Source organism: Sebastes umbrosus, chromosome 23, assembly GCF_015220745.1.
Source record: "Sebastes umbrosus isolate fSebUmb1 chromosome 23, fSebUmb1.pri, whole genome shotgun sequence".
In the NCBI taxonomy this organism is placed as follows: Eukaryota; Metazoa; Chordata; class Actinopteri; order Perciformes; family Sebastidae; genus Sebastes; species Sebastes umbrosus.
The window spans coordinates 15487378-15503225 of record NC_051291.1 but is presented as its reverse complement, the minus strand read 5'-3'; the positions used below and the strand labels follow the sequence as shown (position 1 = coordinate 15503225).

The following is a 15848-nucleotide window of genomic DNA, read 5'->3' as shown; positions in this document are numbered from 1 at the left end:
TGTGTGTGTATTTTAGTAAAGGTATGTCCACTACCTCTCGTCTCCTGTCTGGGCATGTAGTATAGAAACTGTCCAACTGGGTACTCGGACGCTCTGCGGTACCACACTGGGAAATGGTCCAATGTGAACATATTCTCCTTGTCTTCGGCGGTCAGGAAAGACCTGGGGAGAGATAAAAATACGCTAAAAGAAAAACTATTTATAGGTAAATAACTAATTATGATGACAAAGGAAAAGAATGAATATAGAAAAGGAGGTTAGGATAAAGAGAATAACTGAAAGATTTGAAAAAAGAGTGAGTAAAGCATACAGTAATACTCATTACCAGCTGCCCTTTTATTGACCACCAGAGGGCGAACTCTCACTTCAATTCAGCTCTTTAACTACCATCACTTTCACATAACACCTTATTTAACCTCAGTTTTTTAAACCGTTTGGACTAACATGATGTAATGATATTTAATATACAATATGGCCGTGTTTTTTTTTATACTCACTTGCCAACTCTTTTCTCAATACCAGCATATCTCTGGAATCTCATCAGGCCTGAACGGGTCCCCAAGAAAGCAGTTTCTACCCCGTCTTCCATACTGAAAGAGAGAAAATGAGACAGAAAAAGAGGGAGCAGATATAGGGGTAAATATTTGTAAAAAAATAAAGTGAGTAATCATGTCTTAATTAAACATGTATGTGGGTAAATGTTCACCCAGATGTGTCGAGCATGAGAGCGGTCCAGTAGGCTTCCATAGGAGCCGTGACCACAGCATCAAACAGAGTTTGTTGCAACAATTGCACATCACCTGTCGAGAGAAAAAAAAAACATAAATCTAATAATAATGATAAAAAGGACTGTTAGAAAAAAATAAATGAAGCCAACAATTTTGAAGATCACAATAATGTATTAGTGTATCCCTGAATCTGCAGTTTAAGTGCAGATAACTGATCTCACTTTAACTTTTAAAGGCACTACAGTATTTACAGGATTCCTTCAGCTTAAGGCAAATCAAATGTGAGACTTTTTAAAGATTTTTTTAATGCCACTCAGAATGAAATTTTACTTTACAAAAAATAAATTTAAGAAAAAATATGTAGGGTTAGGGACAATTTCAACCAAATGTTTATTGTAACATAAAACACTTCTAGCGCCAGGCATCTCAGCCACAAACAAAATATAAGCATTGTTGGTTTCCGCTATCCTGATCTGCGTCATGTTAATGCGAGCAGAGCAACATTCGGTAAATTATTTAAAAAAATAGATGTTACCAATTATTCTGAGAATTAAAATTGCAATGTCAGAAATTTTTTTTTTCATCTTTAAGAATTTTGAAAGATTGATTTAAGACATTTTAATACCAATTAATACCTTATTTTTTCGATTAATTAATTAAATTCCATTTAAGACTTTTTAAGAATCCGCGGGAACCCTGTATTCAGACTATTGCAAATGTCATTTACACCTCAAAATCATTTGAATAATATTTTGGCCAATATTCTTAATTTTACTGAGATTTAAAAAAATAAATCAAATCACTCAAAAGATCAGAAACAAAGTTGACATGGATGCAGTGGTGTGTTTAAGGATACTTCATGCTTGCTGTGTGAGTATGTTATTTTCTCTTCCGATTTCTGGTGTGCATGTAAACACACTGCAGTACTGCAGTACTGTATGAACTGCAGGGTTGAAGGGTGTTTAGTTTTTTACTAAATCAAAAGATGATGTGCTGAAATTAGTGTCCACTTACACTCCAGATCTGGTTCTTTGCCAGTGAGGTATCGCACCACAGCCTCCAGCTGGGTCAGCTTACGGTGGGCTGGGTCAATGTCTGTCTCACAGTAGGTCCTACAAACACATAAACACATCACAAAAATGTACTGTAGCCATGAAGAATTACAACCACTTCAACTGGTAGTTATCCAGTACTCACCATTCACTGGCTATGGTCAGGTCTGGAGCCAGTAAGTCATGGAGACCTGAGGCAAAAAATGAAAAAAAGACACCAGAGAGAGAGAGTAAGAAAGGCAGACACAAATACTGAGAAACTAAGACAGAAGGGAAAGACTTACCCTCCTCAACTGAGACGTTTCCGATGAAGATATACTGTCCATATCCTCTAGTCAGCACTATACCCAGACTGTCAAACATAGAGAAGTCATTTGTTATTGGCAGGATGAATCATGCTCATAATAACTGTTATTTCCTGTAGCCACAGAACATCAGAATAGAAGAGATATTACTTACAGAGATGCTATGTTTTTGCTATTAATTATTACATACAGGTAGACAGGTGTTGCTTCGCTGGATATGGTGGATATTTTAAAAACCTGACACTTCAAGTAATCCTGTTAAAGTGATCAGACAAACCTGAATGGTGTCTCGTTGATGATGGTGTAGAAGTAATCATTCTTCAGGAACATCACTCTCCTCTGTGAGAGACAGAAGAAAGGGACAGAGTTTGTAAAAAATGATAGAGAACGCGGAGAGAAAAGAAACTTGTCACCTCAAAAGGAAACAAAACATGAATAATACAAGAAAAGGCAAAGAAATCCCCACAGGAAGAGAGAAAAGAGAGTCTAATCTCTGATTTAACAGCTCCTCTTGCTGCCTTTACACACACAGACACTCACAAAAAACAAAATATACTCACTCCTTTATCCACTGAAATTCTCACGTCTAAAGCCATCGTCCCAGTTTCTCCTTTAACCATGGCTGTCCTCAGCTGGAACATAGACAACACATATTCAGCATTGCTATGGATCCTCAATAACACAACCCACACTGGCATACAGGACAGTGAAAACAGAGAATTGAAAAAGACAGAAAAGTGTACGAGAGTGTGTGTTTTACTCACTTTCTCATCTGTGTCTTCCCATTCCACCTCTGCCAGATCAACACTGTTATAGTTGGGTTTTGGCTTTAGTTTCTTCCCCTCTTTATACTGTCACAAACACGCAAACAACAAAACAAGTCTTTAAGGAACCTATCCCATGTTATCATGCTCGGTTAAGTTGCAATACATCTGTCAAGCAGGGTTATAAAGTTTCGGCAGTTTCTCAGCTACGATAATTCACTGTACGATATGATCTGTACCAGAGGTCGTAGGTCAGGGTGAGACAGGATGTAACCGTTATTGGTGAGGAGGAAGGCGTAACCATGGACACCCAGCTATTGAGACAGAAAGAGATAAGGATACAACAGAATCAATACAGAGTACGTATACAGCATTTCATCCTTGTTCGTGACATATTGTGAATGGTTTACCTTGTATCTCGGAGCTAATCTCATCAGTTCTTTCAAGGCCACGTCAGTTCCTACCACTCCCAGCAGAATCCCATGACTTAACTACAGGAAACACACAGCGGGTTCATAAATGCACAATTCCAGGTGTCTGTTGAGGGTAATGATATTAATGGTGATTAAAAAAAATAATACTTACAGTCTCTTTTTTCTTGCTGAACACAGGCATGGCTACCGAGGTCATCAGGAGCAGGCTTTGGGCCTGACTGTTGAACAGCTGTGGTACACACACACACACACACATAAGAACAGCCACAATGACTTTGTTTTTGTTGACAAGCTAAATTAATTAAAGCCAAGTTATGGGGAAAACAACAGTAAATCTAAATCAAGTTGGTGGAGTTCATTCCTGTTAACTAGAAACTAACTACATGTACTTGAAATAAAAGGCTAAGCAAGACAATACATGTACTGCTAAGATTACTACTTCTATATGTCTAACACTACTTCAAAAAAGGAAGTTTAGCAAAGTAACATTCAAGCTCTAAGTATGATTACCTCCGCTGTAGTTGGTAACTGAAGGTGAAGATGGAGGAAAGACAACAAGCATGAAATGGCAGTGAAAAGATAGGCCAAACATGAGAGAAACAGATAACTGAGATAAAGAAAGGTGGGGTGGGGTAGCAACAGATAAACTAGAAAAGGAAAATGTTGAATTATTTTGAAAATGTAATTATTTCTGCTTGAGCAAACTGGCTTGGGCTGGATTTTTTGCTCGTGTGCTGCTAAATAGTTGTTGGAGCATTGCTGGTTGGATGCTTTGTGGCTTCTACTGTGTTCCTGACTGTGTGCACCACTAAGTGTTACAGTAATGTGTTCAGTAACGAATACAATAAGGGATTAAAATTCAGTAATGACATTACAGTTGCTAGGAGATTGAATTGGTGTCCGGGGGATGAATTGGATGGAGGGGTTTTGAATGTCAGAGCACAGTGGAGACACAGAGGCACAGAGATGAATCGAATGAAGAGAGACGAAGAGACTGCATTTGAACGTTTATCTATGTTGCCCTCTAGAAACTGTATAATTGATCACTACCCAAAGTTATAGCAAAGGTGACGTTTTGATTACGTATGCCAGATAATATCGATGGAAGATAAAGTGTGTTTTGCCGAGCAAGCAGATTGGAGACTGACCACACTGTCCATATAGGCCTCGGTCCAGATGATGTCGTGATCGTGGTTGATGACCATTGGTCGGCTGAGGACATGGAGGTACTCCATAACGTTTTCCTGGACGTCAGCCAGCGTGGAGACGTGCGTGTAGTAACCTGCAGGACACACAAATACATATACACACATACTGTATATATAACAAATGACTCAGATGGAAAAACTTAGGACCCATAAATTTGAGCAAAGTAAAAATGTTCACCATATTATTTTTATCTTTCTGCTTCTGGCCTTTTGGGTATTACATTAAGAGCAGCAAACTCATTTATCTGACTTCAGAAAACCTTGTACAGTATTCCCAAAAACACTAAGTTGTTTTAAATGAAAAAAACAAACAAAAAAAACAGCTTGAATCTCCCATTAGTGCAAATGTGCTTTTTTAAAAAGCTTGGCTTAGTCTAAGGTTTATGGCATTTCTACAACTGGGAGACAATGACGTCAATGGGATACCTGCAGTGAAGCTGCTCGGTGACAACAGGCCACTGAAGCACTGCCAGGTACAAATATGTGAATGTGTGCAACCCTTTTCCCATTTGTAACGTCTCCCCAAGAGTGCTGCTGTGAATATTATTAAGTAGTCCTGCTCACTTGACTAAAACGGAAACTGTATATAGGTTTTTTGCAGCAGTGTTGCATTAGGCATGTTTGACTATTTATAACAGCTATTTTGTTGTTGGCAGAAGCGAGCGTACGCAACAGAAGGGAGTGCACCTGTTACCTATTACACACAGAGACACACACGCAGATATGATATTTTTTTGGCCGGGGGATGTGTTTACAGTGTGTCCGTGCTGATAATCAGGTATTTAGTCAGGGATTTTTGATGTGCACATAGCAGGATAAAGTGATTATTTTCAGGCCTGAGCTGCTGCATGACCCCATGTAATTCACAAGAGGGCAGCACCTGACACCTAGTCCCATACAGCACCACCTGGGGACACCACAGGGGGCCAAACACACCTTCTTTCTTGCAGCATTAAAGGGGGGCAGTGTTTTATTTAAGACTTAGCAAGTAGTTTTCACACCATGTTGCTGAAATTACCCCAAACTTCCTATCCTACAACTTTTCATTTTTGATTCAACCCCATTTTTACCCTTGTTGTTGCAGGCAATCCATTTCACATTTTCAGCAAATGTCATCTCTCGTCCGATCAGATAGGTGAACACTCGAACCTGGAGAGACAATACAAATATATATAGTGAGATGTGATAAACCCCCACTCAACAGCTTTAAATAGACCCGTCAATGATGTGTGTGTTTGTGTGCTTGGTTACGGTACATTTCACTGGTGCTTGTGTGTGTATTTGTGTGTCGTACCCGTCGTTCTGGCCAGTTGAACTCTTCAAAAACATCCTGGAAGTCCTCCATGGCTCCGTCTGTTATCAGCATGATGGCCTGGTTACACAGGCTGCCCTGGCCCAGCGCTGCAGCCTAAACACACACAAATGACTTGATCTTGGAAATTTGTGCTAAAGAAATCAGCTGATGAATTGTGTAGAGCAGATATATAATCTCCTGTATGTATTGTTAAGGCCAAGCTGTGGTTGTCGCAAAGAGGCACAAACCTCGTTGAGGATCTTGAAAGACTCCTTCATTGCCTTTTTCACTTTGCCCTCGCCTTTGACATGAAGCTCCTCAATCAATAGCTTGAAATGCTGCGAGAGAGATACACAACATATAAACACATAGACATACGGATGTTATCCTTTTGTTAAAAGCAGGTGAATGCAGTAAAACAGGGAGAGAGAGAGAGAGAGAGAGAGAGATCATGAGGGAGTGAGTCAGAAGAGTGTAGAGGAGGGATTATCCCCGGCTCCCTGGCACACGGACCAATTACGGCAAAGTCACTACAACACCAGGAGGTAATCAGGATTATTCAACATGTGCACACATGCAACACACACACACACACGCTATGATGAATGGCCACGTTGTCGTGGGTTCCACCACTGTGCAGACCGCAGATGGGGACTCTTAACAGTATTGTACATCCTGTAACTGTAAATTAGAGCTGTCACGATATCAGATTTTCACTACATGGTTATTGTGGCCAAAGGAATTCACAATAATGATGTTATTGCAATAGAAATAGAAATTACTGCTATAGAAAATAAAAAAAAAAACTGCGTTTTGTCTATTTTTTTGGCATAGTGTAGGGAGCATAGTGAGGTGGAGAGAAAGTCTGTAACCATAACTGTATATATAAAATGATTCAAGAGGTGCTGGATTATTTACATGATATTATGTGTATTATTAACAAGATATCAGTATTTTTAATATCACGGTAATCGTCAATACCGGTATATCGCAACACCCCTACAATAAATCACTGCTGTGATTATTATTATTATTTTATATTATTTAATTTATCTAATATTATTATATTATACAGTAAATGATACTCAAATATAATGAAGATGTTTCCTTAAAAATGTTTAACTTTGCAAAATAAATGAACTTAGACACCTACTCAGCATTTTCTTTATTATTCTTTATTACCTATTTTTACTGTGTAAAAGGTATTCTGTAATAATAACCATGAATTGACCACGACATGCGAACATTTGCTTAAATATGTATATTTCAATCATGACAAAAAAATCACGGAGAATCTAGAGAGCTACAGTCCCCATTTTGGCTCTTTTGGTGCCCCTGGTGTTTCATGAAACAGAGTTTTGTACTCCCGGTCACTGAGTCAAATGGCCAATATTTGACAAAACTGATAACATAAATTATTAAAAAAACACACACATTGGTCTCTTACAGTTTGGGCAAACTCATTCTGACTTACAGTAGGAGTAAACAAGGTAAATAGTTGTTTGTGAATGTAGGAACTCTTATATAACAGCCACAAAACTGTAAATGTGTGTGTTCCAGTATGAGTTTATGCGTAAAGTATGTCAGCCAACATCTGTAAGCCCATTCTGTTACAGCCTGTCTCTCTAGGCATGGAACCAATCAAATCTCTCACTGACAGGTCATGTGACCTACTTAAAATTGTCAGCGGCCAGCGACCTCACCTGATCTGTGATGATGTGAAGGGGAGTGAAAGTAGGGCATACATCCAACACATAACACACAAGCAGAGAGAGAGAGAGAGAGAGAGAGACTGAGCAGGTGTTGGTGTATGAAAAGCTGGAGAACAGATGAGCGGGGGAAAGAAACAAAGCAGCAGTGCAACAATGAAATATGAATGGTTTTTGTGCGTGTAATTTCAAAAGAAGGGAGAGTGTGTTTTTGGGAGAAGAAAAAATGGGATGTTTTATCTGTGATGTGATGACAGCGTTAGTGAGTAGAGGATTAGTGAGATAACAGCCTACGTGGAATAGGTTAGCAGAGGTTAAGTGAATAATTAGCTGTCTAGCTTGTGTCTCGTCCTCTATGTGTGTGTGTGTGTGTGTGTGAGTGATGTTACCTCTCTGTTATCCAAATCAGCTTGTACCAGCGTGCCCTTGAAGCAGGGCTCCACGTAGCGAACGTAGTCACTGTACTAGAGAGAGAAACCAAATATATGTCATCCAATATAATCAATGATCTGCATCATCAACAATCAACATGATTCACTTCTATAACAGGTGGTGATTGAGTTTTACTATCCTCAAATCAATCCCTCAATCAATCCCTAAATATCACAAAACTATACTACACTTATTTACTTTAATTTTTAGATTTTTTGAATGAATAGAATTTTACAATCTATATCTTTAAATGATTTTTTTTCTCATACTCTGAGCCAGAAATCTCCACTTCAGCATCACTTACGTACACCAAACGTTCCAGTTTCATTCCTATCTATATTCTGAAGGTTTTTTACTCAGGGTTTTGTACATATATCATTCATAGCCTGATTTATTGAACATTTTATTCCTAATAACATGGCGAAAATGGATTTTTTTTATGGCTGTTGACAATATTTTCTGATTTATGGAGTGATACAAAGAGATATCTATAATTGCCTCTGTAAATACCTTTGACTCTAATATGTCAACAAAAGGAAACAAGAATTTTGAAGCTGGCTTTATCCATTGTTCAGGTTTCTGTTCTGGAAATGTATGCAAAACATACAATTTCAGAAAACTTGTAATACAAAAAAAAAAGTCTTATCAAGTGGGAAAGTTTCATGGCGATATTTATTTCCTATTCACCTGTAGCGTCTCCCCTTAACTGTTAATAATGTGCGTATATGAAAGTCAAAATATTTGAGTGCTGTTGTATTAATATGAAGTATGTAATAAAATGTTTTTTTTACTTTGTAGAGTTCGACTGTTTGTACTTTTTCAGATGGATTTTAGTATTAAAAGTTGGAAATTTGGAAGTGGTGTTTATATCCTGGAAGATGCGTGTGCATATCAACATATTATTTTTCATATTTCATCAGTAGATGAACGTAAAAAAGTTCAACGTAAAATTACATTATGTTATTCTTTACAAGAAAGTGTGATTTAAACAGTGTCTCCGACTGAGGATCTCTCATTTTAAAATAAAACTCTCGCACTGATTTTGCAGCGTGGTCAGTTCATCGAAAGGAGTGTAGCTTTAAATTCTGTGTAAAAACAGCTTAAGGGCGGCGGATTTGCAGGGGCGTATGATTACACACACTGTAATACCAGGATAAACCATGCTTATTACACCGATTTGTAGTTGTAGAGCTACACGCAGCCAAAATCCTGAAAAACCTGAAAACAAAAATGAATTTAGAAGCTTTGATGTTGCTGAAAGTAAAAGCCTGGTGCGGATTGAATGTTTGATGTGTGTATTTGTGCCTGTTTCCATGTGTGTGTCTCTGTACTGTACCTGCGTATTAGCTTATCTGTGTATTTGGGTGCTAATCTCAACATCACACTCATTAGACACTGTCTGCCTCTGCGGAGTGTACTTACAGCTATGATGTTAACAAAGTCATTTTCTCCCAGTGTGTCCAGGATTGTATTGATGGTGTGTTTGGCTATGGTCAATCTGAGTCCCTTCATGCTGCCACTGACGTCCACCACGATCACCACATCTTTAGGCGAAGTGGCTGCCTGGATATACCTAGAAAGAGACAGACAAAAAAAGACTTTATCTTTATTGTAATGTCAACACTCAGGCATGAAGAGAGACTCTGTGTTATTTAGCAGTAATCTGGCAGACCGAACAGGCAGAGTTTAAGCCTGATCCTTTTATGTTCTGTCTGAGGACCAGACAGAGTTCCTGGAACTTGATCCACTGTTTCCAAAGAGCAATCTGGTCATCGGGAGCATTACTTGTAAAAGCTGCTGATGTTTAAGCAAGTCTAGTACAGTATATACGGTTGTCTTTGACACAGTCTGCACCCACCATTGGGGCTCTTTAGGGTAATAGAAGTTAAAGAGCTACATTAAACGTTGATGAGAAGAGCTGATTTGTTTGGCCACAACTGATGAGAGCCCGAATACATCCACCTGTTACTCTATATGTCCAACTGTGCTGCAACAGAGTAGCCTGCCTCTGGCCAGATCAAATGCTATGTACCCCCTTGGTTCTGTCTGTCTATTCATTATCTACTCTTTTGTGTTTTAATAGAACATAAACTTAAACAATAGAGTTAAGGCCACTGATAAACCAAGGTGACAATGACAGAGGCTGACTGATTAGATACTTTTGTGTCACATCATCACCTCACAACTTTAACTTTTAACATTTTTCTTAAAGAGGACCTATTATGCTCATTTGCAGGTGCATATTTTTTTTTTTTTGGTTTCTACCAGAACATGTTTACATGCTTTAATATTAAACAAACTTAACTTTTCTCATACCGATTGTACTGCAGCACCGCTTTTCACCTTCTGTCTGAAATGCTCTGTTTGAGCTCCTCCCCCCCGTAAAGTCCAGTCTGCTCTGATTGGCCAGCTGGCCCACTCTGTTGTGATTGGTCAATCGAACCAAACTCTTCAGACTCCACTCCAGCTCCGCTCTAACTAGCTTTGTTTGAGGGCGTGCCAAACTAGCCGCATTATGCAAATGTGTTACTTGGTGACATCACCACGTCACGGAAGAAAAGGCGGGACTTCAAGCAAGGCCTTTCAAGCAGTTCTGGAGCAGTGTAACTCCCGTTGGCGTGGACTTTCAATTTTGTAACTTTGCAGACCTTTTACATGCACAAAAAAATATATATATAACACACTAAAGGGAAGGGGAAAAGCACAAAAGCATAATAGGTCCTGTTTAAAAGTGGCACTTTTAGGAGAGATAAGAATAAGGAGAAACTGCATTTAATAGGTAACGACATTGATTTGGGAGGCTAAACAACTACTGTAGTCAGAAAAACTCCTCTCACTGACTGCCTCTGCAGCTGATTCAACATGCTCAATTGGCCAAAAAGTCGCTGATATGGACAAACTGAGGCCAACTTGCCAGACACGCTGAAAAAACTACAAGTGATGGTCAGCCATAGACACTAATGGCACTCAATGACTGCTGGCTTGGAGTGTTAGGGCCCATAACTGGGGGGTATGGGGGCTTCAGGTTGAGCTGAGTTGTTACGTTTTTTCTGCCATTCATCAGAGAAGCACTTGAGAACGATACAGAGAGCTCACACTGTTCAAAAGGCACCAATAAGGAAGCAGAACTGATGTTGATAGGAATATAGCCGTACCAGTTTCTGTTTCTGCAATCAAAGGTGACCACGCCATTTTCATCTGGAATCCACTGGATCCCTGGAGACAGAGAGAGAGAAAGATAGAGATTTAACAAATAGGCAGATGCTCAGAGCTGCTGCCTAGTTGGATGGACGGATGAACAAATGGGTGCATGGATGGATAGTGACAGATTGTCAAATAATGACGGATGAGGTGACGGATGAGTAAAACAAGCTGTGTCACAAATCCTCAGCTAATTACTCACACACACACACACACACACACACAGGAGAGAATTCACAGCAAGCCATATTGTAGCTGAGACTGAGTCATCACGTTTGACAGACAGCTCCCTGCGTCGTCAGATGCTGTGTAAGTATACCGTTTGGCTTGTGTAGCTGAATGTTTATCTGTTCATGTTGTCTCGACGCTGTGCCGACACAGGAGAAACGTGCAAATGAAGAGATTTTGGGAAGCATGCAGGATGTCCGACTGTTAATATACGCACCTGGGTACAACCTGAAGAAGCCTGCAGCACTGCCAAAGTACTGCCAGGTCAGAGTTGGATCTTTCTGGAAGTTATCAATGAAGACGTCGTTCAGAGCCTCCGACATATAGGCTCCGTTCAGGATATCTGGATCTACAGAAAGAAAGAGAAAGAGTGAAATTGATATTCTACTTCTGGCAAACATTTGTTTTACACAGTATGTGCAAGGTAATGTGTGTGTGTGTCCACGCTGATGTACCTCTGTTGTAAACATTAGTAGGGACTTGTATGTTGCTCTGTTGCATGTTGACTGGCAGTTTGTTGAAGTGCTCGTTTTTCTCCAGAGCGAACTCTCCTCCCAGCGACACCGGATTCCCGTCCTCGTCCATTCGGTTGATCAGCAAGGAGTTAAAGTATTCAAACTAGATGGAACAGTAAAAGGATGATGAGCTTATAGATTATTTGATGATGAAATAAAGAAGACATGTTCAAAAGGTTATACATCATCAGCTCCTCAGTTCACTTTGCATATTTGCTATGAATAGGGGTCCCGCATGCTTACGTTCATCACAGTGTGAATGAGGTGAAAGCAGACAAATATGTGACAGAGAATCTTTTTCTCTTACTGTCTTCTTAGACTATGCATGTATTATATAGGCTCTAAGGTCACAAACTGTGCAATGAGGTTGTAGTACTTGTATTAAAGCACATTGTCACATACCTGCAGTGTTTCATTGTACTCGTGGTAAAGGTCGGCATCCTCTGCTGCTTCTGCTAACCTCTGTGATAAAATACAGCAGGTTAATGATACTGAAAGTGAGCAGATCATGCAGAAATAAACAAATAACTAGCTCGCACACTGCTTTGCTCCAATGTCCACTCATTTATTACACCTAAGTGACGTTTCGAGCGCAACTGCTCTTCATCGGACTACAGTTGCCAGTGCATGGCGCCTTCTTAGATATACACATGATACCGTAACATGATGCAATCACGTGCACCGAGTGTCTGAAGTAATATAGAAAAAGCATGCGTTGCATAGACAATACACATCTATATAGACATACACACACATACAAAGTGTACATACTGTAGCTCTGCATTTATAAAGTACCAAATTCAACAGTGTAAGTAAGCTCATGTCAAATTGGTTACCATTGAGTGTGTGTTTGCTTTGACAGAATCATTCTCATTATTACCTTCACCGATTTCATCTTCCTCCCGAGCATCTCCTCCATCTCCTCGGCAAACTTTTTCACCAGCTCGTCTCCGTCCACCTCCTCTATCTTCACCACCGCCTCCACATCCTTGTATTTCTTCAAAAAACAGACGCAGTGGGCTCATTAGTAACAGTGCTGATGCTTTACAGAGCATCCTTCTAGAGAAAGTGTCACATGACCTCCTTAAATCAAGGATTATAATATATTGCGCCACCTGATTAGACTGTATTTTTTACATTTAGAAGTCAGGTACAATATCTTGCTCAAATACACAATGGAAAACAACAAACAGAGACACGCATAACCATGGAAGAGAGATCTTGGTATTATAGAATTATAATTATACACATACATGTACAGTTTTCATTACAGATGGGGGTCAAGCCCTGATTTCATCCCATCCCCAGACCCCCTCTCTAATCTGCAATATGACACAAGAAAACCATCTATAGCACGCTGCGCCTCCTGACTGACATCTGTGCAAACTCTAATGTATTTGTCTGGCTGCTAGTGGCTGCTGGGTATTGTTCACTGCGCTATTAAATTAAAGCAGTTACATAAATGTAATTTAATGGATCCCGTGCTGCTGTTGCTTGTGGACTGAAAGGTTAATTTCCGGCGACTGATAATAAAAGCATCAGTTGGGATGACAGATGACAGATTTAACAGTAAATTTGTTTGTCTTGGTGATGGAAACATTTTTATATTACAGTAAGATAATTACCCTTCCTTAACAATATGATACAGGTCATAAAGATATGTCGAGAAAATAGGATTCATAATGGGAAATCCCCAGCTGCCAGACAGGTGGGGAAAGGCCCTTTAGCAAGCCAGTTACAACTTTCGTTAGCCTGAAATATATTCTTTTCAATTTCTATTACAGGGTAGAGACAGCTAGACAGATATAAATGAGGAAAAGGATAATAAAGAGCTCATAAACAAAACCCTTTCCAACCAAAGTAAAGCTCCAACAATTTCTGTATTATCTTCAAACATAAACTCAGACGCTCAATATCCTACTCAGTTTACTCAGGCAAGAAGACGGAATCACTAAATGTTCCTCAGATAACAAGAACGCCATCGATTAAACGGAGGCGGGTGATTAATGGCTTCTTGTCGCTGAGGTTAAACTTATGCACCGCTGGGTGCTTTTTACACATCACTGACTAAATAAACGGATAAAGTGTGCAACTAGGAGACCTACGTTGTATATAAATACTGCTATTACTGATACTGTTACTACAGCAACTGGTATTTATTGCTACTACTATGATAACTGCACTACCATCACTTTTACTGCCGCTGTTTCTGGGGCTGCTTGATCAAGTTATTTTTACATCCTGTGTGGAAAATAGTTTCTACCAACTAAACATGGAGGTTATCTGAGGTTAATCCAGTTTACGATACAAAGCACAAACAATAAATTACTACTGTTGTGTGCGTGTTTTAGAAGAAATCTGTGGAATCTGCGCAGCTAGATTGGTGGATGTTTTGTGCTGTACAACATGGAAATTGCGTGGTAAAACACAAATAAAGATGCATATTATACGCTGTAGAGGGAGATGGCGAGTAGGTGCATGTCTCTGTGAACACAGTTTGTGTGTTTGTGTGCGTGGCAGATGGTGAACGGGCCTGCTAGGGATTCTACAGGGTGGCATGCAGAGGAAGACATCCTAATTACTAAATCACACACACACACACACACACGTTGACACACACAAGCATAACCTTTTCTTCAGTCTCTAAGGTACGTCACACAAAAATGAACACAATAAAACTCAATTCCATGGGCTAAAATATATCAGCATGACATTTTATGTATGTATTGCTAAAGTCAACACCCAAACATGTATGTGTGTGAGTATGTGTGTGTGTGAGTGTGTTAAGGTGCTTTTGAATTAAGTGTGTCATCACATTGGTCTCTGGGCCATATGCAGATGTTGTACAGCAAATGTGTGCCAGTCAGCCGTGTTCCCATTGGCTGACGGAGCAGAGGGGATGGGGAGGAGATGCAGACCCCGCCCGTCCGTCTCAGTCTGATGTGATGATGTCATGTGCTCTATATCCAACGTAAAGTGCATTTTATGTCTATGTCTTAGGTTTCACACCTTGTCTTTGTATTTTCTGTTTTACAGAAATAGAAATGATTCATCACTGTGAGGTCCAACTGTGACCTGTAACTTTCGATAGCTGGTAATATATTGATACTTGGATGTCAACCTCCTATATATGTCTCTGGTATGGCCATATACAGTACTGTATGTAGTGTAATACCTCAAAATACAGGAAATTGAGATGCCTTGGAAAACATTTTGTGTATACGTGCACGTGTATTTGTGTGTGTGATCGCTTACCTTCTGTAGCAGTTTAGCTCCAGAGTATCTGGCGGAGAGGGCAGCTATCTCTTTGCTGAAGGACACGGCCCACTGCTGCACCCTGCACCCGGAGAGAACGCAATCAATGACAGATAATCAAAGCTGTTATCAATATCTATGAATACAATACAATAACTTTAGAAGGCAAGGCAGGTTTAATTGTATAGTACATTAAGAAATGCAACCCTTTTCCGGTCACAGGGATTTTTCACAACCCAAAAGATGGTCTTATCAACTGCTTAGAAGTGATCCATAAAGCGTTACTAAATGATTTGTTACAGTTGTTAAATTGTGAAAGGGTTGCTTATTAGAAAGAGGTTTCAATTAAATTACTGACATTTTGGCAGATAAATAAATTGTTCATTACAGATGGTAGAATATACGTTGTAGAGCTGCAACGACTAGTCGACTAATCGATTGGTCAATCAACAGAAAAATAACCAACCTTTTTGATAACCGATTAATCGTTAAAGAAATGTTTCATGAAAAAATGGCAGCCAATGCTGTTTTCAGCCTCCCTAATATGGAGATTTCCTACTTTTCTCTGTTTTCTATCATATTAAACTGAATATCTTTGGGCTTTGGACAAAACAAGACATTTAAAGTCATCATGTTGGACTTTGAGAAACTGGAATGGATATTTTTCATTATGTTCTGACATTTTACAGAAACGATTAATTGATTAATCTAGAAAATAATCGG

At 39.4% G+C, this 15848-nt stretch overlaps 1 protein-coding gene across 1 annotated transcript in view; it reads right to left on the bottom strand.

Annotated features, from left to right (window-relative positions):
• The window catches only part of cacna2d4a (calcium channel, voltage-dependent, alpha 2/delta subunit 4a), a 103980-nt gene that overhangs the window by 79158 nt on the left and 8974 nt on the right, over positions 1 to 15848 (bottom strand). Inside the window, exons 3-26 of the mRNA XM_037760790.1 lie at positions 15126 to 15207; positions 12751 to 12867; positions 12273 to 12332; positions 11811 to 11973; positions 11573 to 11704; positions 11082 to 11142; positions 9349 to 9499; positions 7884 to 7958; positions 6034 to 6123; positions 5786 to 5899; positions 5562 to 5640; positions 4432 to 4565; positions 3435 to 3512; positions 3260 to 3340; positions 3089 to 3163; positions 2850 to 2936; positions 2646 to 2717; positions 2363 to 2424; positions 2065 to 2132; positions 1926 to 1971; positions 1743 to 1840; positions 707 to 800; positions 498 to 590; positions 35 to 162 (exon numbers count right to left, since the gene is read on the bottom strand). Of these exons, the coding sequence (XP_037616718.1) occupies positions 35 to 162; positions 498 to 590; positions 707 to 800; positions 1743 to 1840; positions 1926 to 1971; positions 2065 to 2132; positions 2363 to 2424; positions 2646 to 2717; positions 2850 to 2936; positions 3089 to 3163; positions 3260 to 3340; positions 3435 to 3512; positions 4432 to 4565; positions 5562 to 5640; positions 5786 to 5899; positions 6034 to 6123; positions 7884 to 7958; positions 9349 to 9499; positions 11082 to 11142; positions 11573 to 11704; positions 11811 to 11973; positions 12273 to 12332; positions 12751 to 12867; positions 15126 to 15207 (2240 nt within the window). The remainder of the gene's footprint in view (positions 1 to 34; positions 163 to 497; positions 591 to 706; positions 801 to 1742; positions 1841 to 1925; positions 1972 to 2064; positions 2133 to 2362; positions 2425 to 2645; positions 2718 to 2849; positions 2937 to 3088; positions 3164 to 3259; positions 3341 to 3434; positions 3513 to 4431; positions 4566 to 5561; positions 5641 to 5785; positions 5900 to 6033; positions 6124 to 7883; positions 7959 to 9348; positions 9500 to 11081; positions 11143 to 11572; positions 11705 to 11810; positions 11974 to 12272; positions 12333 to 12750; positions 12868 to 15125; positions 15208 to 15848) is intronic.